General features: G+C 42.8%; 1 protein-coding gene across 4 annotated transcripts in view; it reads right to left on the minus strand.

Annotated features, from left to right (window-relative positions):
* The window catches only part of LOC146205916 (eukaryotic translation initiation factor 4E-binding protein Mextli-like), a 131643-nt gene that overhangs the window by 104774 nt on the left and 3855 nt on the right, over positions 1-23014 (minus strand). For 3 of the 4 annotated variants that reach the window (XM_084590578.1, XM_084590582.1, XM_084590581.1), the window contains exons 4-8: positions 17421-17587; positions 14584-14765; positions 14399-14460; positions 5954-6025; positions 3219-3279 (exon numbers count right to left, since the gene is read on the minus strand). In XM_084590578.1, the coding sequence (XP_084446704.1) occupies positions 3219-3279; positions 5954-6025; positions 14399-14460; positions 14584-14765; positions 17421-17587 (544 nt within the window). The remainder of the gene's footprint in view (positions 1-3218; positions 3280-5953; positions 6026-14398; positions 14461-14583; positions 14766-17420; positions 17588-23014) is intronic. The other variant, XM_084590580.1, reaches the window with a different exon arrangement.

Consider the following 23014-nt stretch of genomic DNA (forward strand, 5'->3'; position numbering starts at 1 on the left):
AAGCATTATCACCACATCATGAAAAGTAGTCTCTAAAGGGGAAAGGTTCATTGTAGTTGAGGCACGGTGTCCAGGTTGGTGTTGCCTGCATTGCTGCAAGTGGTTGCAGCACAAGCAGTGCATATGAAATCTAGCAACTGTGCTTAACATATTTTTCTCAGCAGCACACAGTATCGTGGCGGCACATACCCCCAGCACTGAAAACATCAGGTTGAATAAAAATTCCACTCATGCTCGAAATTTCAAATGTTCGCACAACGCTAAGTACTCTTTAACAGGGGTGCACAAACACTGAAATTTTCGCATACGAATTGGATATGAATATGGGGAAAAAAATACCATCAATTATCGAATATCTATTCAGTGAAAAAAAAAAAAAAAGAAGAATAACAAACATTGTTTGCAGTGTTTACTTCAGAATTCCCATATATAGGCAAATAAAGTTAAATTATAATTGCGCAGAAATGTATACTCTACTGAAAACTCCAGTTTAAATTTTATACAGAATTCCTAAAACTTTTTTCCGTACAGAAAAGACCTGCATTGGAGCTGAGCTGTTGGAAAACTGGTTGGAGCTGTCATATCAGTGGTAAATACAGCGAACTCTCGTTAATTCAACTTTCAAGTAACAAGGAAGTAATAAACCAGAAGTGGGCCTGAAGAAACTGCTCAAAACCATTTTCACCACAGTAATTTTATCTGCTGAACACCTGCATGATGGTTGCCTGCATTTGAGATGAAACCCAAGTGGGAACGACAATTTTTTCCCCGGTTTCATCAAGTGCTTCACTTTGCGCACACTGTCGGCAAGGCTCCCTTCAGAAACCGGCCTTGTCACATTTTGGGGACACTTCACACACAGTGAACACGGTCAGACATTGCAGTGCAGCATCCCTAAAATGCAATGGGGCTGTTTCGTGACGAGCGCCTTCCCGGCACTGCAAGTGCATGTGGTCAAAAGCATTGCATTGAAGCGTGCAGCGCAGTGAAACTATGGAGAATTAGAAAATTTTCGATGTATTCGGTATTTTTCGAACATGATTCAAATAAAGATATTCGATTCATATTCGAAATTTCGAATATTGCTACCTTGAACGTACGCTGCCGGGCGACCCACCCCGGCAGCTTGTGCACTGGGTCACGCACGATATGTCTGCGATAGGACGCTACGTGCGTGCGGCATACAGCCATCTAACTATTTTGTAAACAACTGTAGTGGCCGCTCGCGTGCAAGCATTTGTGGACAGTGCTTGGACACTTGCGTGCGAGCGACGCGAACTCATTGAATTTTTGTATTTTGTAAATAATGTACAAAGCTCCCCCTGTCCTTTCTTCCTATCGCTCCCCTCTGTACTTCCCCTGGCTATCCTCCCTTTTCTTCCCCACCGGCCGCCGCTCAGGTGCTTCAGATTTCTAGATAGCAGTTGCCATGGCCGGCAACACGTTTCCTTCTTTTTGGTGTTGTATTTAATAATAAAATCATTACCACCTACCACACCCCAGCTTTTTAACCTTCACAGGCTTCTATTTTCGCCAAATAAAAGGGGCTACATTAAGGCTGTCTTGTCAAAGCCACCCAGATGAGGTCATTTTTGTGCTCCACAGCTTATTTACATCTCAACATTTAAGTCTGTATTTAAAATGTTATTTAGTTAATGTTGACTATTTATTCAAGTAGGCAGAAAAGAAAAAAACACTTGTTAGAAGCAGATAAATGCTAACATTTCCTTGATTTCAATTTAGAAGAATACTTACATTTTTAAAAATACTGGTTCATCTGGGACAACCACTACACAGCACTCAATAATAGTATTTAGTAGCTTGCCCCTTGAACATGAGTCTTGTAAGCAAGCCCTCATTAATTCAATACCAAAGGGATCTTTAAAGAAGACCCAGGTGAAACATTTCAATGCAAGAACATGTTACCTTTATATTGAGCAAAATCTGATTACCATATACATTCACATATAAGAGGCAGCCCCGCAAAGGGCAGCCCTTGTTGGACGAAAACTAAAGTTTACTCAAAATGAAGTCGATGCATACCCACCCACTTCCTGTGGAGGTATTGTACAAGTTTTCAGAATACCATGTTCCTTTTCCCTGCACTGTACAGGGGATAATTTAATTTGCCTTCGCTTGTCAGCGCCATACTGTTTCTCTGATTGGCTTTCAAAACTGTCAAAAGTCAGTTTAGGAAGCCACTTTCTGCGCAGACATCAAAATGACATGACCTTGAAAATTGATTTTTGCCACCTCACCTAAGGTCTCATCATTCTGATGTACATGCAAAAAGTGGCTTCCTTTCTATGCTGATGACTTTGCACCACAAGTTAGCTGCACTTATATCAAGGGAAAGGTCCCTCCACAGCCAAAGAAGATACTGGAAACACGTCAGGATGACAGAATAGTATGGCTAATAATGGCCCTCCCAGCTTCAAGGAAATGAGGGAGCTTTTAAGCTTGCCCGCAGTGTGACCTTCCAGGTAGGCTCTAACCCTCAGTATAGTCCGAGCAGAGACAGTCTTGTCAGCTATAAAGAGATTATTACTGAGCACTATCGGTTAAACAGGGTAAAATACTCACCGGCAGATAGGACACTAAATAATAACCAAGAAAGCATCTGGAGACTCTTACAAACAAGGACTTTTCCGAATCCAGCTACCCTCAGCCAGTGTAGCCAGAACAATTCGCAGATAGATGCAAACTATGTCAGGATAAGGCGGATCTGGTGACATGGAAGTGTCCAGAAATCGAAGATATAAATCAAGACAAAAAGTAATTTCAGGAGACTAATGCTGAGCTCACACCCTGACACTCAGCTAGGAGTAATCCGACTGGCCGAACACGCTGCCCGGGTCCAAGGACTCCAGGCCATCATATAGAAGGATAGGTTGTTGCCCATCCTGTATCTGTTGGAAATTAGTTTTACTACCACCACCACTATAGACACCTTGCCCCTAACTTGCATCAAACCCTACACACACTTTTAATCTTTCACAGTTCTTCCTCTTCTAATCCAAGGAGTAAGAGGAAGCATTTAGAATACCTTCTGTAGTAAAGCAATGTTTATGTGCATTGTGGCACAAAAAAAAAGGACTGCAAGGAGAATTTTCAACTGACCAAGGCATCGCAACCTCTAGTCCTTATATGCAATGTTAAATGCATAAAGTTGCTGAACTGCGACAAGTGCAATCGCCACAGCTGAAGAATTTGCTCACGTTATGGTCTCTTCACTTGGCCCAGTAATCTGCACGAGCCTGTCCCGTACGCCTGGATTCACTGAAACCACAAAAAGAATATTGTCAGCCAAGAATCGACCACTGCATAACCTTGACAGTTCAGACGCATTCTAGTAACCACTCTAAAAGCACAGAGTCAAGATTAAATGCAAGAACACTCGGGCACAGTACTACCAAACTTGGCATGCAGTGATGCCAAATAAAAAGAGTTGAAAACTACAAACTAAACAAAAGGCTCATGCCATCCTGTGCAATAAATGCAAGCACTTCCCTGGCCTTAACCACTGAGAGAAGACAAATCTTCATTAAAGAAAAGAAAACATCTACAAGCACCAAGTTCCAACTACAAACAAAAATCTCAATAAATTCCTTTCCCAGACTTTTGCCACACACACTACTTACTTCAGAGAATTTGTTTCACAGGATCTTGATGCAAAAATATGCCAAAGATTTGCTACATTGCTCCTAAACCACACTTGAAGCAGAGGTCATAGCCGATTGAGAATTCACACAATAGCCCAAACTACCAAGCAGCCAGCATGCATGTGCAAGGCAAGTCATTTGAACAGCAGCCACCTGTCATATATTTTGGCAATGCGACAGCATCTCAATGACACAAACGCGCATGAATAATGAACATAAGGGCTGTACAGGTTAGCAGTGATAAATGCCACAAGGCTTAGTATGTTTGCTACTAGTGGCTGCTAGATGACTAGTGCAAAGCTATGAAAAAAAAAAATTAACAGTATAATGGTAACAAGTATTCCCTTCAACAAAAGGCACGACTTTTCCAGAAACCTTAACCAGAATAGAGGCTTGAGAATAAAACAGTGGCTTAGCTGTTCCCAACATTTGTGTAGCATGCCAGCCCATTTTCTGCAGGTAATTGCATAAAGCAGAAAAAAAAAAAAGCATGACAGCAACTACGATCAGGTGCTGCCTGCCTCAAGTTTAGTAAAATGCAGTTTCAAAGCTTCCGGTCCACTCAGGACCCCTGTGTAGCCATTAGACCTGCCAGCATGATAACAAAGGGTATGGCAGGTGAAAGGGAAATTACTATGGCTTAATCATATTAACCACAGCATGAAAATCTAGCCAGGTACTGGCTTACAGGCCTCCTTTGAGGTGCATTTTTCTGGAATTGTATCTGACTATAATCAGAAAAATAAACCTCTAAGTTTCCTCCGATTTTGAAAAAGAAAGCAAACATTTGTCTATGAGTTTAAGCAAAGAAGTTCGAATAGTATGACAAGACTCAAAATATGGTAAGCCAAAGATCGAAGTGCTGTGTATAGCACAGCATTGTCTGAGTGAAACTTCACGTGAGGAAGACCATGTTTACTCCAAAAGAGAAAGTTCCCTTTACTCTCCAGAGATTTAGAAGACTCGAACTTCTGTAGGAGCAGCAGTTGTAAGCAAATACAAAAGCTCCTCAAACTGAGAATGTTTGAAAATGACTATACGAGGATGTACACTAGGATACAGCCTCACGCTAGAACTTCTGAACACCTCATTCAAGTCAACCGAAAACAACGCCTACTGGAACACTGTTTATGAATGTACCCAGCTGACCCACATTATGCTACCTATTGTTGCCAGCATGCTCCTTTGGCCACATTCTTCTAGCATGCAAAAATGTACTCAACTAAGCGTAAACAATGGCACTTTGATACATATTTACCCCTACATTTAACTTTCAAAAACTGTATTGGAGTCCATGATTCTTCTCTGTAACAAGATATTAAAGCGAACCTCTTTTTCACCATTACTGCACCATTAAAGAACCATTCACTAAGAAAACATACAAGGATAAATGCTGCTCCCTATCATATGCGATCTCCTTGTGAATGTTTCCTCATATGGCAGTTACTTAAACTCTACAGAATCCACACCAAATTACCAAAAAACTTTCCTCATGCAGTCCATTTCTCAGGTTTCACCCCAATACAGGTACAGGCATATTAAATATATTAAAAAGCTGTAATAGTACACCTTGTTCTTAGCAGTAAATTTATTAAAGGGTGACATTTTTACATCGAAGATGAATTCCTTTATCAGACAGCCCATTACTTTCAACATTAATATTTAGTTGAGCCAAGAAATGCTCTAACCTGAAGTCTGAAATTTTTGGGTTGATATGGCAGGGCAATAGTATAAACTATACACAAGCTTACTAGTGGCTTAACCAGGAATTTTATGCAAGTAGCACCAAGAAATGTGCTAATACTACACAATGGACATCTAGCCATCCTCAGTTCACTGTAATAATAAGACATTGCATCAAATGTAAAAACTGACTACCCAGAAGACTGCTTTTATTACGCCAAGCTCAGAGTGTACTAACGGTGAATTAGAAGTCTGTTGCCAGAGGAGCACTTTTGCATACTTTATGCAAATACAAAATCACTTGTTAAACAATAACCTCAGCCTATTCACCACATCAATAATCACATCCTTTTCAACTGGCTCAGCAAAAAGCACCAGCTGAATGGAAGGAGCTCAGTCCACAAGCTGCCTTGAACCAAGTCAAGGCTGACTAGCAGCAGTGTAGCATGCCAAGGGTTTCATCAAAAGCATAGCATGACAAGCTAAGGGTATCAGCAGCACTAGTGTGCAGGCTAGGGGCACATTCCTGCGGTGAGAGGAGCTCAAGCGCCGGTGTGGGAATAGTGAGTGAGTCAGTGGGCAAACTGCCACGCCGTGCAGTACGTCACCTCGCTGGAAGGAGATCACCGTGTCACTCAGCTCTTCAATCATGTGAACACGACGCCCTTTGATGCCCATCACTTTTTCCAATGAGGACAAGCAGTGTGTTTGGAGGCAAAGAAACAAAAGCACAATCTAAATCAGACAGTGCTAGAAGGAACTTTTGGCTCTCATCAGATTCAGTGCACCAAGTGAGAAATGAGCAAACCAACTGAAGCAGTGGAAGATGTATATAGATCCATGTTGCAGTAATAAAGTACTCAAGCTCACATTAATTCACAAGTTACAGTGGAGTCTAAGCAATTCAAAATGCAAGCCTCAAGTTTATGCAAAGCGTTTTAAAGGGTCACTAAGGACAACTCCACCTAATGACTGTTCAGTAAAAATTGACTCTTTGGCTTTTCTGGCTAGGATGACATTTGTCTGGCAGCAAAAAACACAAGAGAAAGTCGCATTTAAAATCTTTCCCCCAGTCAACTCAAACAAGCGATGCCCATACAAAAAGGACGTATTGCCAGCACTTAAAAGTGAATGCCAACAAAGCGCATCCTCTGGGGGATCTGCATCCAAAAGTCAAGTGCTGATGCGAGCATTTTACTTGCGAGGCTAGCTGGTAGAGGCAATACAATAGAAGCTCCAGTTTCATTGTCAATAGATGATTTGGTTTGGTTTGTGGGGTTGAACATCCCAAAGCAACTAAGGCTATGGGAGACGCCGTAGTGAAGGGCTCCGGAAATTTCGACCCCCTAAGGTACTTTAACGTGCACCGACACTGTATAGCGCACAGGCGCGCCTTACTTTTCGCCTCCATCGAAAAGCGGCCGCCACGGCCGGGATTCGATCCCGCGTCCTTGAGCACAGTACTTTGTGAATAGAATGAGGTACCATAACAGTACAGGACAATTTCCACTTGTCCTCAGAGTCCTTTAAACATACAAATACTCAATTATAATTAAATGATCATAGGTGATTCGCTGAAAGTGCCGAATAAGTTAAGATCAGCAGCAGAACACTGAACCACCTACTCCGAAAATGTCCTTCCTAAAGACCTTTCCCAGACGCTAACTACGTGTGGAGTTATAGAAGCCAGAATATTTTGTTTGGCTCCACTTGTAACCTGAACATGCCCACTTTGTTACAAAGCTACACTACTATCTCTGGCAATTCCATATATATTATCAGTTGTCATAAGGTGCGTGTTCAGATCGAATGGTTGCAGATGTTGGTGCCACCCTGACTTGCATAAATTTTATGGCAAAAAAATGAAAAGAAAAAGAAAATTCTCACGGAAAGGATCAACCTCAGCTGTAGTACCAGTATAGTAATGTAGGCTGCAATATATTAAAAGGGTTTGTATTCACAAGGAACTACATGTGTACTGTGTATATGTGTATGTGTGTACATATAGTTCAGCCATTTCACATTTTCAACCTTTGCAATGTGGATAACAGGAGCAAAATTAACTTTATCAGCCTTTTTCTGCTCGTTTTACAAAGGTTTCTTTTTACACGTTCGAGCTCAACGTTTTTTAAGTAAAAAGAAAACTATGAAAATTTTTGCGCAAGTGCCTACAAATTAACCATGTATATAACATTCAGTTTGGGGCTAGACTCAGCTTTTTCCCATCTGTTCACTGCTGGAACAACACACACTTGCATATTAGTTTGAAGACAGCTAGAACGCTAAAAGAAAGCATATGATGCTGGCAAAAACTACTTTGATGCCTTTTCTCCTATCTGATCAGCATCCCTCATAACAGCTTCAAATCAAAATTGCATAAAATGACTTCAGTAAAATAAATTTATGCATATCTTCAAGCTTTGTATTTACCATATTTATGATTGTGAAATTATGAAGTTATACATACACTCTATAAAACAAACTGAATAGTTAGATTAGTTATTGTATTCATGAAATCAGTAAAAACTGGTAAAATACCTCCTCTAACACTGCTTTTAAGAAGAGTGATTTATGAAGTCTTCAAAGATAGCAGATCTAATCTAATTTGAAGATGGCTCTTCGTATAGTGAAGATAGAATTTTTTTTTTATTATATACGTCGAGACATTGAAAGTATAATAGCAATGAATCTCTGAAATTCTGTCAAGAAATGTCCTTACAGTTCTAAAATCCTCAAAATGAAAAATAAATGCGTGCCAGTCCTAGTCACAGGTCTGCATGCAAGAAAATTATGTAGTGCTACAAAGATTGATCAAGCTGATCAATCTGATCAATCTCCTTCAACGCTTTTATTACTTTACTCAATAAATCCTCAATACAAAACCAAAATGTAACCCCTGCACCGTTTGCATCTAAACAAACCCACATATGTACTCGTCATGCACTAACCATTCACTTTTCTGTTCCCAAGAAGCCTAAAGACGGATACACAATCGTGACCCTTCTGATATCTCATTGAATAACACTCTGGTAGGGAGTGGAGAGTTGCCACCAAAGAAAGGAAATATAGAACACAGCTTTCTGGTAAATTTGTGATCAGAGTATGCACACCGCATAAGACAGCAACATACTATCATGAGGTTGACGAGCATAAATAGCACCTCCATGCATGACGACTCCCAACTCTGAAGAGGAATTATTTAGCTACCTTCTATCAAACAAGCACAAAATCCAACCCTAATGCCAAAATCATGCTCACATGAAAGACTGCAAAGTGACCCAACAGATTATTACAAACACAAGAGACATGAAAAGAGCTTGAAGACAAGAAACTGGCACCAGTCATCGTGCAGTTTCCTTCTTTAATACTGTCTTGTGGATCATTTACTTTTCTTGTATACCTAACACTGCTTCATTTGTTTTTACGTTCAGAAAACAAAAACAATTTAAAAGACAGACAATAACAAAAGTAGCACATTATCATGACAAATCATGTTAACCATGCCAAGTGCACTTATCGGTATACAGTTGATCCCAGATATATCAAAATCTAAGGGAATCTCGAAATAGTTTGATATATTGTTAGCAAGACTTACTGGTAAACTGCAAACGTAATAAAAATTAGGGCACTTAATTCTGTGTTGCCGTCAGCAGCGAAGCAGGCCACGTGAGCACCACAAGCCTTTGGTTAGCTAGGCTGGCTTCACCACATGACAACCAGTGCACCGAATGCCGATTTCTCTGCATGGCAGAAGTGTTGCACTAAAAACAAGCACGGCAGATCATAGGCCACTTTCAAGCCTACTCAACATTCACTTTGCCAAGCAGTTTTTCAGCATTAGCACTGATAGCAGGTGCCGGTGACCGTGCAGACGATCTGACTCCGTGCACGAAGAGTCATCCTGGAAGTGCCACTTGCAGGAGCACGGCGCATAGTTCGATATACTGAATGTTCTGCTGAACGGAACTTTGAAAAATCCGACCAATACTGCTGTACTTTTACATGAGATCTTCAAGGGGATAGATAGCCTGAAAGTTCAATATAAGCAATAATTCAATACATCCCGGGTCGACTGTACTATTTTTGTCCTCACAGAGCGGAGCAGGAAGCAAGGAAGAAAGCTCAGGGAGCAACAACTCTGGAATGGCACAGCACTGAGGATCTCATTTTCAGTCACTCATGAGTGCAATATACTACGAGCTCTCATTGACATCACCTGCAGAGTAATGTAGCCTGTACCTGCCAATATTAGCTTGAGTTAAAAAAGCAGCTTGTTCAATGGAAAGAGTTTCCCTATATGTACATTCATACCTCAATTTTAGTGTCCTTTTTGTTCCTCTAGAAAAAAAAACATTACATGCTGACATTAAAGGGCAGCTCCAGAGGCTTTTCAAGGTCAAGATAATCCAATTAAACTTATACTACATGTTCTTTTCTCATTCCAGATTACTTGCAGTATTCTTGGCAGCTATGTGACATTTCATACTCGCTTAAGCAATTTTAAACATGCCCTGCACATTAATATCAGCTCCCTGCTTTACCAGCCTAATTCTGAGGCTTTTATTTCATCACCTCGGACATTTTATGAAAGAACTCGTTATGTTGCTACTTCAGCTATTCAATGTAATTGTATGAGTTTTTCTGGCGATTTTCGTGGTTTCACAACCACTGCATCACACAAAGAACCTGGTCTCTCTTTTAAAATGGTTCCACTTGGTGTAAACAGCTTGTAGTGGCCGAGAGTGCTGACATTAGGCGATGTGACACCACTGCCGATTTATAATCTTCAAAAACCCCTGGAGTAGCCATTTAAGGCTAAGTGAGATCCTGAACCTAATAAAGCAACTTTACAACCACCAGACATGAAATCAAAGCAGATGGCAGTTCTTTTACACTAAATGTGTCCAAGCTTTATTTTTTTGAGCCAGCAAAACTTGAAAGGTAAAGCATAAGATAACACACATTGCACCTACACCAGCCAATGTCACGCAATTACATGCATTATCTCATACCTAAGACTGTATATGCTCATAAATAGATAAACTGAACTGCCCTGAGAGACACAGTAAGTGTCCTTATATGCTGTACAAAGGTGTACACTAATTAAAACAAAAGGTGCCGTGCCTATTCTGTTCCCTACCACTTTAATAGATTGCCAAATGAAATTGTACAGTTGACGTCTCTCGCTCAAGTTAAGCGAGAAGCACAAAAATGGTTTTGTAATTCTATGCAGCATACTACGTGAAAGTGTTTTTGCCATGTACTATATTGTATGATGTACCTTAGTTTATTATTATTTATTTTGGCGTGCAGCACGCGCCCGTCAATTGCCGTGGCCCGCCCACAAGCGCTCCTGCGGGCACGAGAATGTAATCTGTAGTGATGAAGGGTAATAAAAGTGTGTGTGCGTGTGTGTGTGCGTGTGCGTGTGTGTGTGTGCGTGTGTGTGTGTGCGTGCGTGCACGCGCGCGAGAATCTTTAACCAATTTAGAGTCTGACATACCAGTAATCCATTTACCCCCTTCCCCCCCCACATCTAACCAGATAAATAACAAACTGCTCTTTAGAATGCTTTCTTAAAAACTTTATCAAAGATTTCACTTTATTACACAATGGTGTCAAGTGCAGTGAGCGCTAATATGTTGCCTGCTAACATATATATGTATATATATATATATATATATATATGATTTATAGCACTTCCAAAATTAAGGGGACTACACCTAACAGATGAATGCATGGAGCATGCATGCATCCCGTGAAAACTGGATGAGGATCGTTTTCCCTTCATGTCATATCCCCGCAAATCATAGAACATCTATCTACAAAATTGGCCATCCCTAATGCAATTATACGTAAAAATTCCTTTTTTCAGAGCTAAACTGCCTAAAATTTACTATTCCAGCACAACACACAGGGCCAAAAAGTGAAGGTAGCACAGCTGGTTAAGTGATGCGACTGGCTGGAGCTGCACAATGCAATCAAACAGGTTGTTCCAAGACCCCTGCCCACTCACTTGCTATGACAACAAGATATCTTCGGTTACAGTAAACTCTCGTTAATTCAGCCTTCACGGCACCAGACAAAATGTTCTAATTAACTGAAAGTTTGAATTATCGAAACTTGAAAAAAAAAAACAGCTCAAAATTATTTGCATCGCTGTAATGTTACGCGATGGACAACCACATGGCAGTTGTCTGCATATAAGAAGTAAACTCTCGTTAATTCAGCCTTCACGGCACCAGACAAAATGTTCTAATTAACTGAAAGTTTGAATTATCGAACCTTGAAAAAAAAAAGAAGCTCAAAATTATTTGCATCGCTGTAATGTTACGCGATGGACAACCACATGGCAGTTGTCTGCATATAAGATGACACCCAAGTAAGAACGATGGTTTTTCCCGATTTAAGTGCTTGGCTTTGTGCACATTGTCGGGAATGTTGAAGAATGTCAAAAGCACAAAGGTCTCCACTAGTTTTCACAGTGCTACACAATAGTAGAAGGCACCATCGCATTTTGAGGATGCCTCAGCACACTGTCAAGGCGGTGAAACGTTGTTCTGAAGACACGCAATGCAGTAAAACTGCGTGTGACAAGTGCATGGCTTCAGTGTATTGGAGGCAGTATGTGGATGCACGCAAAAGATATATGTATGTGTAGGCGTTAGAACAGTATGACGCAATCCTGAAACAAATAAAAAGTGGAGTGCCAAGCACCGAAGGAAGCGGCATGACTAAATGATATGCACATCCGGTCGCAGCTGTGGGATGGCGTGAAGTTAGGGAAAGGGAAACAAACTATGCGACAGAGCTTTACCACTCTATTTCGGAAATGGTAAACTTGTGATCGTTGACTGCTATAATGCAAACGAAGTGCGCCTGTATCACTGCTCCATGCAATTCAGGTTTGAAGGGGAGGGGGGAGGTCTATTTTTATGCTCAATGGTTGCGCAGGTGTATCTCAAAGCAACGAGTACACCGGAGCGATACCGTCCATGTCCGAATTAACAAACATTCAACAGCATAGAATCTGCCTTTTTCACAAGGCTGTTGTGCGCATGCGCGCCCTCCCCTGATTGAAAACAAACCACCAGCCCCAGCTGCGCATGCGCAGTTCATGGCCTCTACGATTGGCGCAGCGGGAGCTAATCTCGGGGGCCATGTGTAGTTCATATTGGTGCGAAGCGTATACAACAGATGGCGGTACCTGTCATGTACAGACATCGCCATTTTGCAGGTGGCTGCGTCTCTCAACGACGCTTTGAACTAGTAGCAAACGAATTTTCAACCACTCCCAGGGGGCGCCATATCTTGTGAAAAAGGCGGATTACATGGGTGTCTGCAGAGACTGCACTCCTGGTTCAAATTATCAGAATGTGAATTAACAGGAGGAGAAGTAACGAGATTTTACTGTATTAATTTTTCTAGATATCGACACATTGCCTACATGACATCTGCAATGTACCCTCACCCTAAGATATGAAACTTTCCTCAAACCACTGCAGTGCCTGAATGCTAACAAAACTACCACATTATAAAGGACTGGCTTTTGTCCCATGTGTGTTCATACAGGAGCACAGGAAAAGTTACAACAATGAACTTAGCAAGCAGCATATGAAAACCAATGTGAACAAAAAGAAAGTCGCAACATATTGGTGGAAGTACAAAACATCACGGAATTGACAAAGCTGCATGATATACAACATTTTTACAAGCTATCCAACACCTTAAATCACAGTTGTTAATAGTGTATCAAATAACATTCTATAACTTTCTTTTTCATCTAGGTAAGTTATAAACTACATTTTCAAACACAAGAACCATTTCTTTTAACTTTTGGTACAGTGTGAAACTGCAAAAAAGTGAAGGAGCTGTGGATGAATGCTCTAAGTTGACATTTTCAGTCTTAAATTCAGCACCGATGATTTAGTTAATGCAGCAAACTGCTTATGTACTTCTAAAACTTCTGATGCTTCACAGCCTCACTGTACAAGAAGAGTGCTTAGCCTATCTTTCTTTTCTGCATGACAATAATCACAATTGCCAGTACCACCTAGCTCAGACAAAAACAGTCTTGCTTAAGTGTTTCAAGAATGGCTTTATATTTTCCCTAAGAGCACTGACAAAATCTCCAAACTTAATTCCTGACAGAACACTATATCAAACAATACTGTAAGGCCTCAAAAGATATCCAAATCTGCCTAAATCTATACAGTTGATCCCGGATAAATCAAACTTCAAGGGATTCACGAAAAAGTGCTTGGTATATTGACAACCAGCTATACAAAACCCAGCAATAAACAAGATAACCTGCAATCTAGAAGTGCAGTGCACCAATGCCAGGTACACGTGGTCTGCAGTGACGCGAGCCCTGAAATGATGCACCGCCGGCCGGCATGGCAGCATGGTGCTCACTAGGTGTCACTAGTCCTAGCCTGGTATGCACAGAGGCCACCGCAAACAGTGCTTTGCAACTAGCCACTGCCTGGCATACGAGGCCTATTAGCATTACCAGAGCACTATAGGCATAACAATCTTTCCCTAAAATGAAGGCACAGTTCATTTTTGCTACGCCTTCGGCAGCACTGCAAGCAAAGCAAGTCTGTTGAGAAACACTACCAGCCTTCCCCACATGACAGCTGTGTAGCATGAAAAATGTCCTTGACAGACAAGGCTCCTAAAAATCACTTGCCACATTCTTTAAGCACACGGTTTTACGGCGTCTTTATATGTCTAGTGCGGCCACTGGGTGTTCAAGCCTGTGCCCTCAATGTATATAGAAACAGTGCCAGTAGGAGAAGCGCCACTTGCCCTTCGATATGAAAAATCTCTCACTTTCTTTTAAGGGGTTTATCATAAATAATTCAATTTATCTGGGTTCAATATATCGAGGATTAACTGTATAAGGTTTAAAAAGAAATGTGCTTTAAATAAGGCAAAGTTTTCGAAGTGGATGAAGCACAGCCGCAGTCTGTTTAAGACAAGAAAAAGTGAACATGGCATTAAGATCATAAGCTGCTATATTTTACTAGTCAAAATAAATACTTCCCTACCTTTTCCAGAGTCGGAGTTGCGAATGACAATCTCGTCTTTCAAAAAATTTCGGCCTGGAATCCTGAATTGAAGATAAAAAAGGCATGTATAGTCTAAATCCATCAATATTTAATTAAACTATGAGAAAAGCATGTTAAGCTGCAACAAAAATAGCAAAAACTATCAGACGAAGGCTGCCACTCACTTTGCTGGCTTGCCAAATTTTCCTGAACTTTTTAGGACTTCTGTAGGCTGCAGTGACAGAGGCGGTGATGTTGCCGGTGCAATGGGTGTCAGCGTGTGCTGCTGCTGCTGTGGTTGCACTTGAAGCTGAGGCAAAAAGCCCATCTGGGTTGACGTGGAGTTGTATGTGCTGAACTCATGACCCTGAAGAAAGTTAACAATGACACCCGTTACGACAGCAAGCCAAAATACTGCTGCATAAAAAAGAAGAGGCCGACTTCAGGAACAAGTTTCATCCGCTTACTTAAAGAATTTCAATCGAACATCTTAAGGTCTATAACACTACAAGCTACTGCCATCATGTGGAAACTTAATTTTGTTGCTATTAATATACCTTAAGTAGCAAGGTAAAAAGCTGCCTAAATAAAACTAGGCTTGTTGCGGGCACACCAGCTGCAGCTGTCAATTATGACCAACAACTCCTTCCCTTACCACATCTTCACTATAGTATAGCCTCCGATCTAAACAAACAGCAAACTGTAATTTGCTATTGGTTTTCAAGCTACAGCTTTCAAATTGCACATGGTATTCGTCCTAGACTTGCAGACTGGGTGATGTAAGCAACTAAGAGCTTCAATCAAGCCCGGATGACTCCTCTACGCTAAGAGTGAATGGTAGTGGATAGTTGTGCAAGTTGGCATGATAACTTGCTACCTCTGAGACAACTTACTGAGTCGCACTGAGCTCACTGAGGGACACAGAAGGGAACCATCAAACTAAGGAAGATGGACAAGGAACATTACAAGCATTTTCACAGAAAGCTGGCTGCATTGCTGGGAAAATTGCAAATTAATGTCCCGAAATCCTTCCATATATTCAAAGCGCCGCAAAAATGGACCACAGTGATGTTATTTCTACAGGGTCATTGCTATCCAACCAATCATAGAAGCAAGAACCGCGAAGTAGGAAGAAACAGACTAGTCTGTCAGTCACGTGAACGATAAGAGCCTGCTGCTACACCAACAACCCGCAGCCTCTGCCATCTCGCTATGCTTCCCTCTCCACCAAAGGGCAGATGCTCACTGTTATCTCCACTGCATTGCAAGCGCTTGCGTCTCATTGCAGCATGCTTGCAGCAAGAATAGGCTCCATGGGTGTGAAACAAACTATGTCATAAACTTATCGAGCTCAGTAGCAGACTGCAGAACAAACTGTTGATCACACCTGCGCACGTATACACTGGCAAAAATGACGCAAGTGCGTGCCTTCTGTGTGTTGTGTGCTGTCATGAAGTGGACACCGCAGCTGGGATCGATGCCACGTCCTTGGAATCAGCAGTCGAGCACCCTAACCACTGCATCACCGTGGGGGATCGGCAGCTCAGGGGAGGAAGACTGCCGACACTATATTGCTCTAGAGCACTATGCTCCCAAAAGGGGGCAGTGGATCCAAGAAATTTTAGGTAAAAGTCATGAACCGAACATCATAATTTTTTTCAATAAAAAAAAGTAAAAAATGTGCACATAGATGGGACCCCCACCCTGCTAAACAGCACCCCCTCCCAAGTGAACCCCAAAATCAGTCCCTGATAAGGAAGAAGCAAGATTTACTGTGCGCTATAATATGGATGCCTGTAGCCACTGTTAACCCGATTTTATTAATAAAGAGTGATTCAAGAAAGCAAACGAGGCATCCTACCATTCATTTGCCCCAAATGAAATTCACCTATACATGTGTGGTCAAAAAACCTCAACCGGCCAAAGAAAATTACCACAACCACTATAACACTTGACAGAACTGACTTTTCCCCCTTAATTTGAGTTTTCCCTCAAGCTTTTAAACAGGGGTTCTCAATCTTTTGAGCTTGAGAGAACCCCGATGGCTTTCAAAAGATGGCAAGGAACCAAAGTCTGTGCTTCAATCTGTATGTACACAACATGGCTGTAAAAGAGGGGCACGTAGACACGTGGCACTTTAATGCCAACATTAATTTAATCAGTAATGACTGGCTGGCAGAGTCTGCATCTATGGAAAGCAACAGTAGTGTCTTCCGAACAAGCACTACAACTTTTCACACCACGGTTACTTTGCCAAGGGAGCCCCAGCCCATGTCATAGCAAGGCTTTTCATGTCTGCACTGTTGAGCATGCAGGTACCACGTGGAAGATGGGTGTTAACACAATAGGGCTTGACAAACTCGTGATATCTTGGGTACAAGTAGGGTTGGAATGCTTATGCCTTTCAGTTTCCTCTTTGTTATGCAGCTCAGTCAGTCAGATGGCTTCATCTGCCACCTCTGCAGTAGCTGGTCTGAAGAGCTACATCACCCCCAAGACAGGTTAAAAAGAAATTTAGAATTGATTACAGCTACTTGCAGCCCTTTTCATTTGAACTGAATTCAATTTATTTGGTTTATTCTGGCTACAGAAATCGAAGCAAAGGCAAAAGGCTAGAAGCCTGAAAAAGGCCTTTGCTCCGTATGCAGATCGGCACACAGAGATCACACTCGTGTATTACCTCAATTGCAAGCACTAATTACTTTCATTCAAATATGCCTAGTAAACGTTTATCTAATACATGAGGGATAATCTTGGATAGTTGGACATAAAAAAAAACGTGAAAATACATGTCAAAAAATTTTCTCTGCAAAAAAAAAAAAAAAAAAAAAAAAAAACGTGTTCCTTTTAAGTCAATCAGACATTGATGGTTGCCATAGCCACACAATCCACTACATAACGACACCATCAGCACAAAATGAGCATTTCCGGCTTTAATTACTTCCCGCGTAAAATAGATAAGCTGTGCGCTCAGTTTGCAGAGAAGGGCTCCTTAACGCTAGCACTCGAGCACGACACTTACCTCCAGTTCTGCAAGCTTGCGCTTGTAATATTCCGTCAAATTCTCATTGCACTTCCAACCCATTGCACGCAGTTCAATCACTTCAAGGAGCCTCAGGCGACCAACTACATCAAGTCTCTCTTCCCGTGACGCATTGCGCAGAGTGACGAAATAGCAATCCAACTGATCTGAAAAAAAGAAATAATATTGATTACAGCTACTGCACCAGCCTACATAATAAATTAAGCGTGCAGAAGGACCTGGTTGGTTGGTGTTTGGGTTATATGACACGTAAGGAAACTGGGGGCAGGCTATCGTGTGCCAATACAAGGTTAGAAAAACCTTAGATGTGCTGTGGGCTACTAGCTTTAAATGTCACACTTAAGTCTATTGCATCCCACCTAGGAGTATGAGTATAGCTTTCAGCTCTATGCATGAAAAAAAAGCATGTTTTACCGCAACCACTTTTGCACATAGTTAATAAAAGAGACATCCGTGTTTCAAAGTGTGAAATTGCATGTGTAATTACTAGTTGTGTTGCAGGGTACAGGCAACACAAGATGACTCTTAATTATTAAAACATTCATGTTGACATAACTTCCATTCATCAAGAGTCGGCTTTACCAGGTGAAGCTCATTTCATTACATCCAGAGGACCACCATTTCTTTATTACTTTCCTCTCAGCCAACATTAAGCAATGTTGAATATTTCAGAGGTGCTGGCACGTTCAAAAGTGCTGAAAACATAATACTTATGAGCAATGAAATCACACAATGAGAACACAGCAGGCCTGGAAGTTGCAAATAGATGCACAAAAGCAAATAGTATTATGTTTTCTCAACAAATTTTTTACTTAACATGCAAAAAGTTCTTTCAGTCATGAACAAGTGTGCTACGTATAAAGATGCTATTCCACGACTAGTGTGCAAGCTATTAAAAGCAGTATATGAAAAAAATCTGTGGCCTGGCACACCTACTGTTTACTTTGTTGCGGTTCCATCAATTTTCCTATTCACATGGCAACAAAATATGCTTCAGCAATACTTTGAAAAGATCTCGACAGGTTCGCTTTCTCTTTTTTTTTTTTTTTCACTGGGAGTCGACGGGATGACATGACAAACAGTCTGCATCTTGATGAAGCCGGCCGGACTTGTAAACGACGGAAAAGGTATATTCTTGTAATCGTAGAGCCCAGCGCCCCAAACGGCCAGTAGGACCTTTGAGAAAGGAAAGCCAGCACAAGGCATGATGGTCTGTTATCAGAGTAAAAGGGCGGCCAAACAAATAAGGGCGGAATTTTGTAATAGCCCAGACAAGCGCCAGGCACTCTCGCTCTGTAATAGAATAATGTTGTTCAGGTGTTGAGAGGAGGCGGCTGGCATACGCAATCACCCTTGTATGGTCATGTTGCCGCTGAGCGAGTATAGCTCCTATGCCATGGTCACTTGCGTCGGTGCGGAGTTCAGTATTGGCAGATGGGTTGAAATGGGCCAAGACGGGTGGAGTAGTGAGGGCAGCAATAAGCTTCGAGAAAGCTGCAACTTGTTCAGGCCCCCAAGAGAATGAAACGTCTTTCTTGAGGAGGTGGGTGAGAGGACAAGCAAGGGCGGCGAAGTTCGGGACGAATCGTCGGAAATATGAACATAGGCCAATAAAACTTCGAACATCGCTGGATGAACGCGGAGTGGGAAAATCTTTGACGGCACGAATCTTGTCAGGGTCAGGCTGAATGCCGGAAGCATTGACCAAGTGACCAAGGACTTTGATTTCTCGGTGACCGAAGCTGCACTTCTTGGAGTTTAGTTGAAGTCCAGCGCAACGAAAAAGCGAAAGGATTGTAAAAAGACCAAGGAGATGGCTTTCAAATGTAGAAGAGAAAACAATTACATCGTCAAGATAACACAAACAAGTGGTCCACTTGAAGCCTCTGAGCGAAGAGTCAATCATGCATTCGAAGGTTGCTGGGGCATTGCAAAGGCCAAAAGGCATGACTTTAAATTAATAGAGGCAGTCAGGGGTGATGAACGCTGTTTTTTCACGGTCTCTCTCGTCGACAGAAATCTGCCAGTACCCGGAACGAAGGTCGATGGACGAAAAGTAGCTGGCTCCGTGCAAACTATCAAGCGTGTCGTCGATGCGCAGAAGAGGATATACATCTTTTTTGGTTATCTTATTCAAATGACGGTAGTCAACGCAGAATCTCCAACTGTTATCCTTCTTCTTGACCAACACAACAGGGGATGCACAGGGGCAACTGGAAGGCTCGATTATGTTGTTTGCTAACATCTTTTCGACCTCCATTTGAATGACTCGTTGCTCAGCAAGCAAAACACAATAGGGCCGCCTGTGACTAGGACTGGCGTCCCCGGTGTCGATGCGGTGGTTGACAACTGTAGTTTGACCCAATGGGCAGGTACCAAAGTCAAAAAGGTCACTGTAGGTAAACAAAAAGCTCGTGTAACTCAGCGGTGAATTCAGGTTGGAGATCAGCTGCAATCATGCTGTTAAGCGGATCAGGGAGCGATGTGGAGGACGAGGGAGTGTTGGCAGGGACGGCAGTTGGATGATCTGTAGACAGAGCTGAAATGGCACAAACGATCATCGGGGACAGCGCAGCTAATGAAATTCCCTCAGGCAGAACATGAGTTGAAAAGCTGAAGTTAAGAACAGGGAGAGTGGTGCGGTTCTGGGAGATGTGCACAATTAGATGAGGAAGGGTGACGTGCCGCTGCAGCATGACATCAGTAATGGGACAAGCGAGATAGTCGCCATCTGGGACAGGTGGAAATGGCGACATAGGGATGTAAACGACAGTTTCAGAAGGAAGGCGGCTAAACTGTGCTGATCGAAGGCGGGGTGAGCAGGAGGGGTCTTGAGAGCAGAACAGAAGGTCCAAGCGAAGTAGGCCGGTAGAGCAGTCAATAAAGGCAGAGTGAGCTGCTAAAAAGTCAATGCCGATAACGTCGCGGGGGCATTCGTGTAGGATGGTGAACAACAATGAAGCATGACGGTCAGCAATTGTAACTCGCACCGTGCACATGCCAACCACAGCAGTAGGGCTACCATTGGCGACGCGAACTATGGACGAGACGGCTGGTGTAAGGACTTTCTTAAGGCGACGGCGAAATGAGGAGCTGAGAACGGACAGTTGGGCGCCTGTATCAATTAGAGCAGAAACGGGAACTCCATCCACAAGGACGTCGATACGGTTATTTTGTAGGGCCGGGGTCAACAGAGGTTTTTCAGTCCGGGTCATAAATGCAGCGTCACCTCCGGGAGCTGCATTGGCTAGTTTTCCTGTAAGTGGCCAGAATAGGACTGCGACGAACTGCGGCGAGGAAGAAGAGAACGCGAACCTCGTGTGTTTGCGGGGATGGTAAACGGTTGGCAGCACGGACAGTGAGTGGAACCAGGGTCAGCACGGATCTGGTCGGGGCGAGGTGAGGAATAGTGAGGGGCATAGTCTCCGCGGCGGTCGACATAGGTGAACTGACGAGATGGCGTGTACCAGCGGCTATGGCAGTGACAGGAAATGTGGCCAACGCGAGAACAAGTAAAACAGAAGCGATTGTCATGGGTACGCCATTCATTTGGGTTGCGGTACCGATATCGGGGCGAGAAACCGGCGTTTGATGAGGCAGTAGCCATCACTGGAGGGGCAGGTCCTGAATCCATGGTGTCTGTGGCGCTGGCAGAAGGGAGGCCCCTATTCGCAACCTCTTGGCGAACAACAGCCTTAATAAGTGATATAGTAGCCAGGGTGTTGTCGGGTGTATGCGACAGTGAGGCCGCGGGAGTCATTGCCTCAAACTCTTGGCGGACAATGCGTGTCAGTGCTGTCGTTAGCAGGCGGTCAAGGAGTCGGGAGATCAATACAGGAGGAGCTAGCAGCTGTGTTCGGCAGCCGGTCGAAACGGTGAGATATGCGCCTCTGTTTCGCTTGTTCGAATCGTCGGCACACCTGCAGCACAGAGTCCACGGTAGAGCAATCCCTGCACAACAGTAGGTTGAAGGCATCGTCAGCAATGCCTTTTACTGTATGGCCGACTTTATCCTCCTCAGGCATGCCTTGGTAGACTTTGCGGCATAGAGACAGGACGCCTTGGATGTGAGATAAGACGTTTGGGCGTGAGAGGCGAGCACTTTCTTGGCGGCGATGTGGCAGCAAATAGGCTTTCCGAACAGGTCGTGGAGCTTCTGTTTGCAGATATCCCAAGATGTTAGGTCGTCTTCGTGGGTTTAAAACCACACCCGCGCGGTCCCAGCCAAGTAAAATATTACATTCGTGAGCATGTGTGGGATCCCACCTGTTGTGCTTGCTCACACGCTCGTATAGGGCTAGCCAGTCGTCTGCGTCGACGTCGTCGGTCCCACAAAAGGTTCCGGGGTCACGAGGGTGGGCCATGACAACAGCAGGTGCGGCGGCTGTAGAGGTAGAGGAGTCTGTAGTCATTGTGGTGGTTCCAACGTGGTGGCCGCTGCGGAGATCCAGCTTGTGACAGGGGATCGAATAGATTCACCTCCACCAAGAGATGTTACGTGGAAGATCTACAGTCCGAAAGCTGTCCGCACAAATAACGTTAATGAGAGTACCGATTTCCCAACCCTCAGCGTCGTCTTCTCGGAGTCTGTTGCACTTCATCCTCATCACGAACAGCGAATACAGCTAAGTAACAATATTTTATGTGGGGCTAAACGTCTGGAAGTGACTCGGGTAGGGCTGTGTGAATACTGCAATTTTAAAATATAGATATGGGAAAAAATGCCTTTAAATGTCAAATCGAATATCTGATCACGGAGAAAAAAGTGGAACATTAAAGAATAGCAAACACTGTCCATCTTACTAATTTCAGAATTTACACATTTGAAGACTAGTATGGAAAAATACAATATATATTTTACACAGGGTTCTATATACCAGTCTTTTGTACAGGAAGGACCTGCATACAATACTGTGAAGCTGTCATATGTTGCTGCATACAGTGAAAGTTCCTATATTCAGCTTTCAAGGACCAGAATGAATGTCCGATTTAACTAAAAAGCTCGAATTATCGAATGGCCAGAAAAACTACTGAAAACTGTTTGCACCACAGTGATCTTACCTTATAAACATCTGCATGATGGTTCCCTGCATTTAAGATGAAACCTAAGTGAGAATTAAATTTTTTTCCCAGTTTCTTCAAGTGCTTCGATTAGTACACATTCTCGAGAAGGCCCTTTTTCACACAACAGCTCAGTCATGTTTTGAGGATGCTTCATTGCACAGTCAATGCGGTCAAGCATTACGATAAAGCGTGCAGTGGTGTGAAACTGTAGTGCACTGCAACGTTTTCGGTGTGTTTGGTTTGGTTTATGGGGTTTAATGTCCCAAAGTGACTCAGGCTAAGAGAGACGCCGTAGTGGGAGGGGCTCTAGAAATTTTTACCACCAGGGGTTCTTAAAAGGGCCACAGTGCACCCTCTAGTCGAAAATATTTTCTCCCCATATTTACTTCTCCCCGGGAACGCAAAGCAGCAAACATTTTTTGAAAAGAGTAGTGCAGTTACAGTCATTGTGATCAACCTATCCTGTCATGTTTCTCTCCTCCTGTACCCTAACACAGGGTTTTCCCTCT

This window comes from Amblyomma maculatum, chromosome 1, assembly GCF_055883805.1.
Source record: "Amblyomma maculatum isolate TAMU_Amacu chromosome 1, ASM5588380v1, whole genome shotgun sequence".
Taxonomy (NCBI): domain Eukaryota; kingdom Metazoa; phylum Arthropoda; class Arachnida; order Ixodida; family Ixodidae; genus Amblyomma; species Amblyomma maculatum.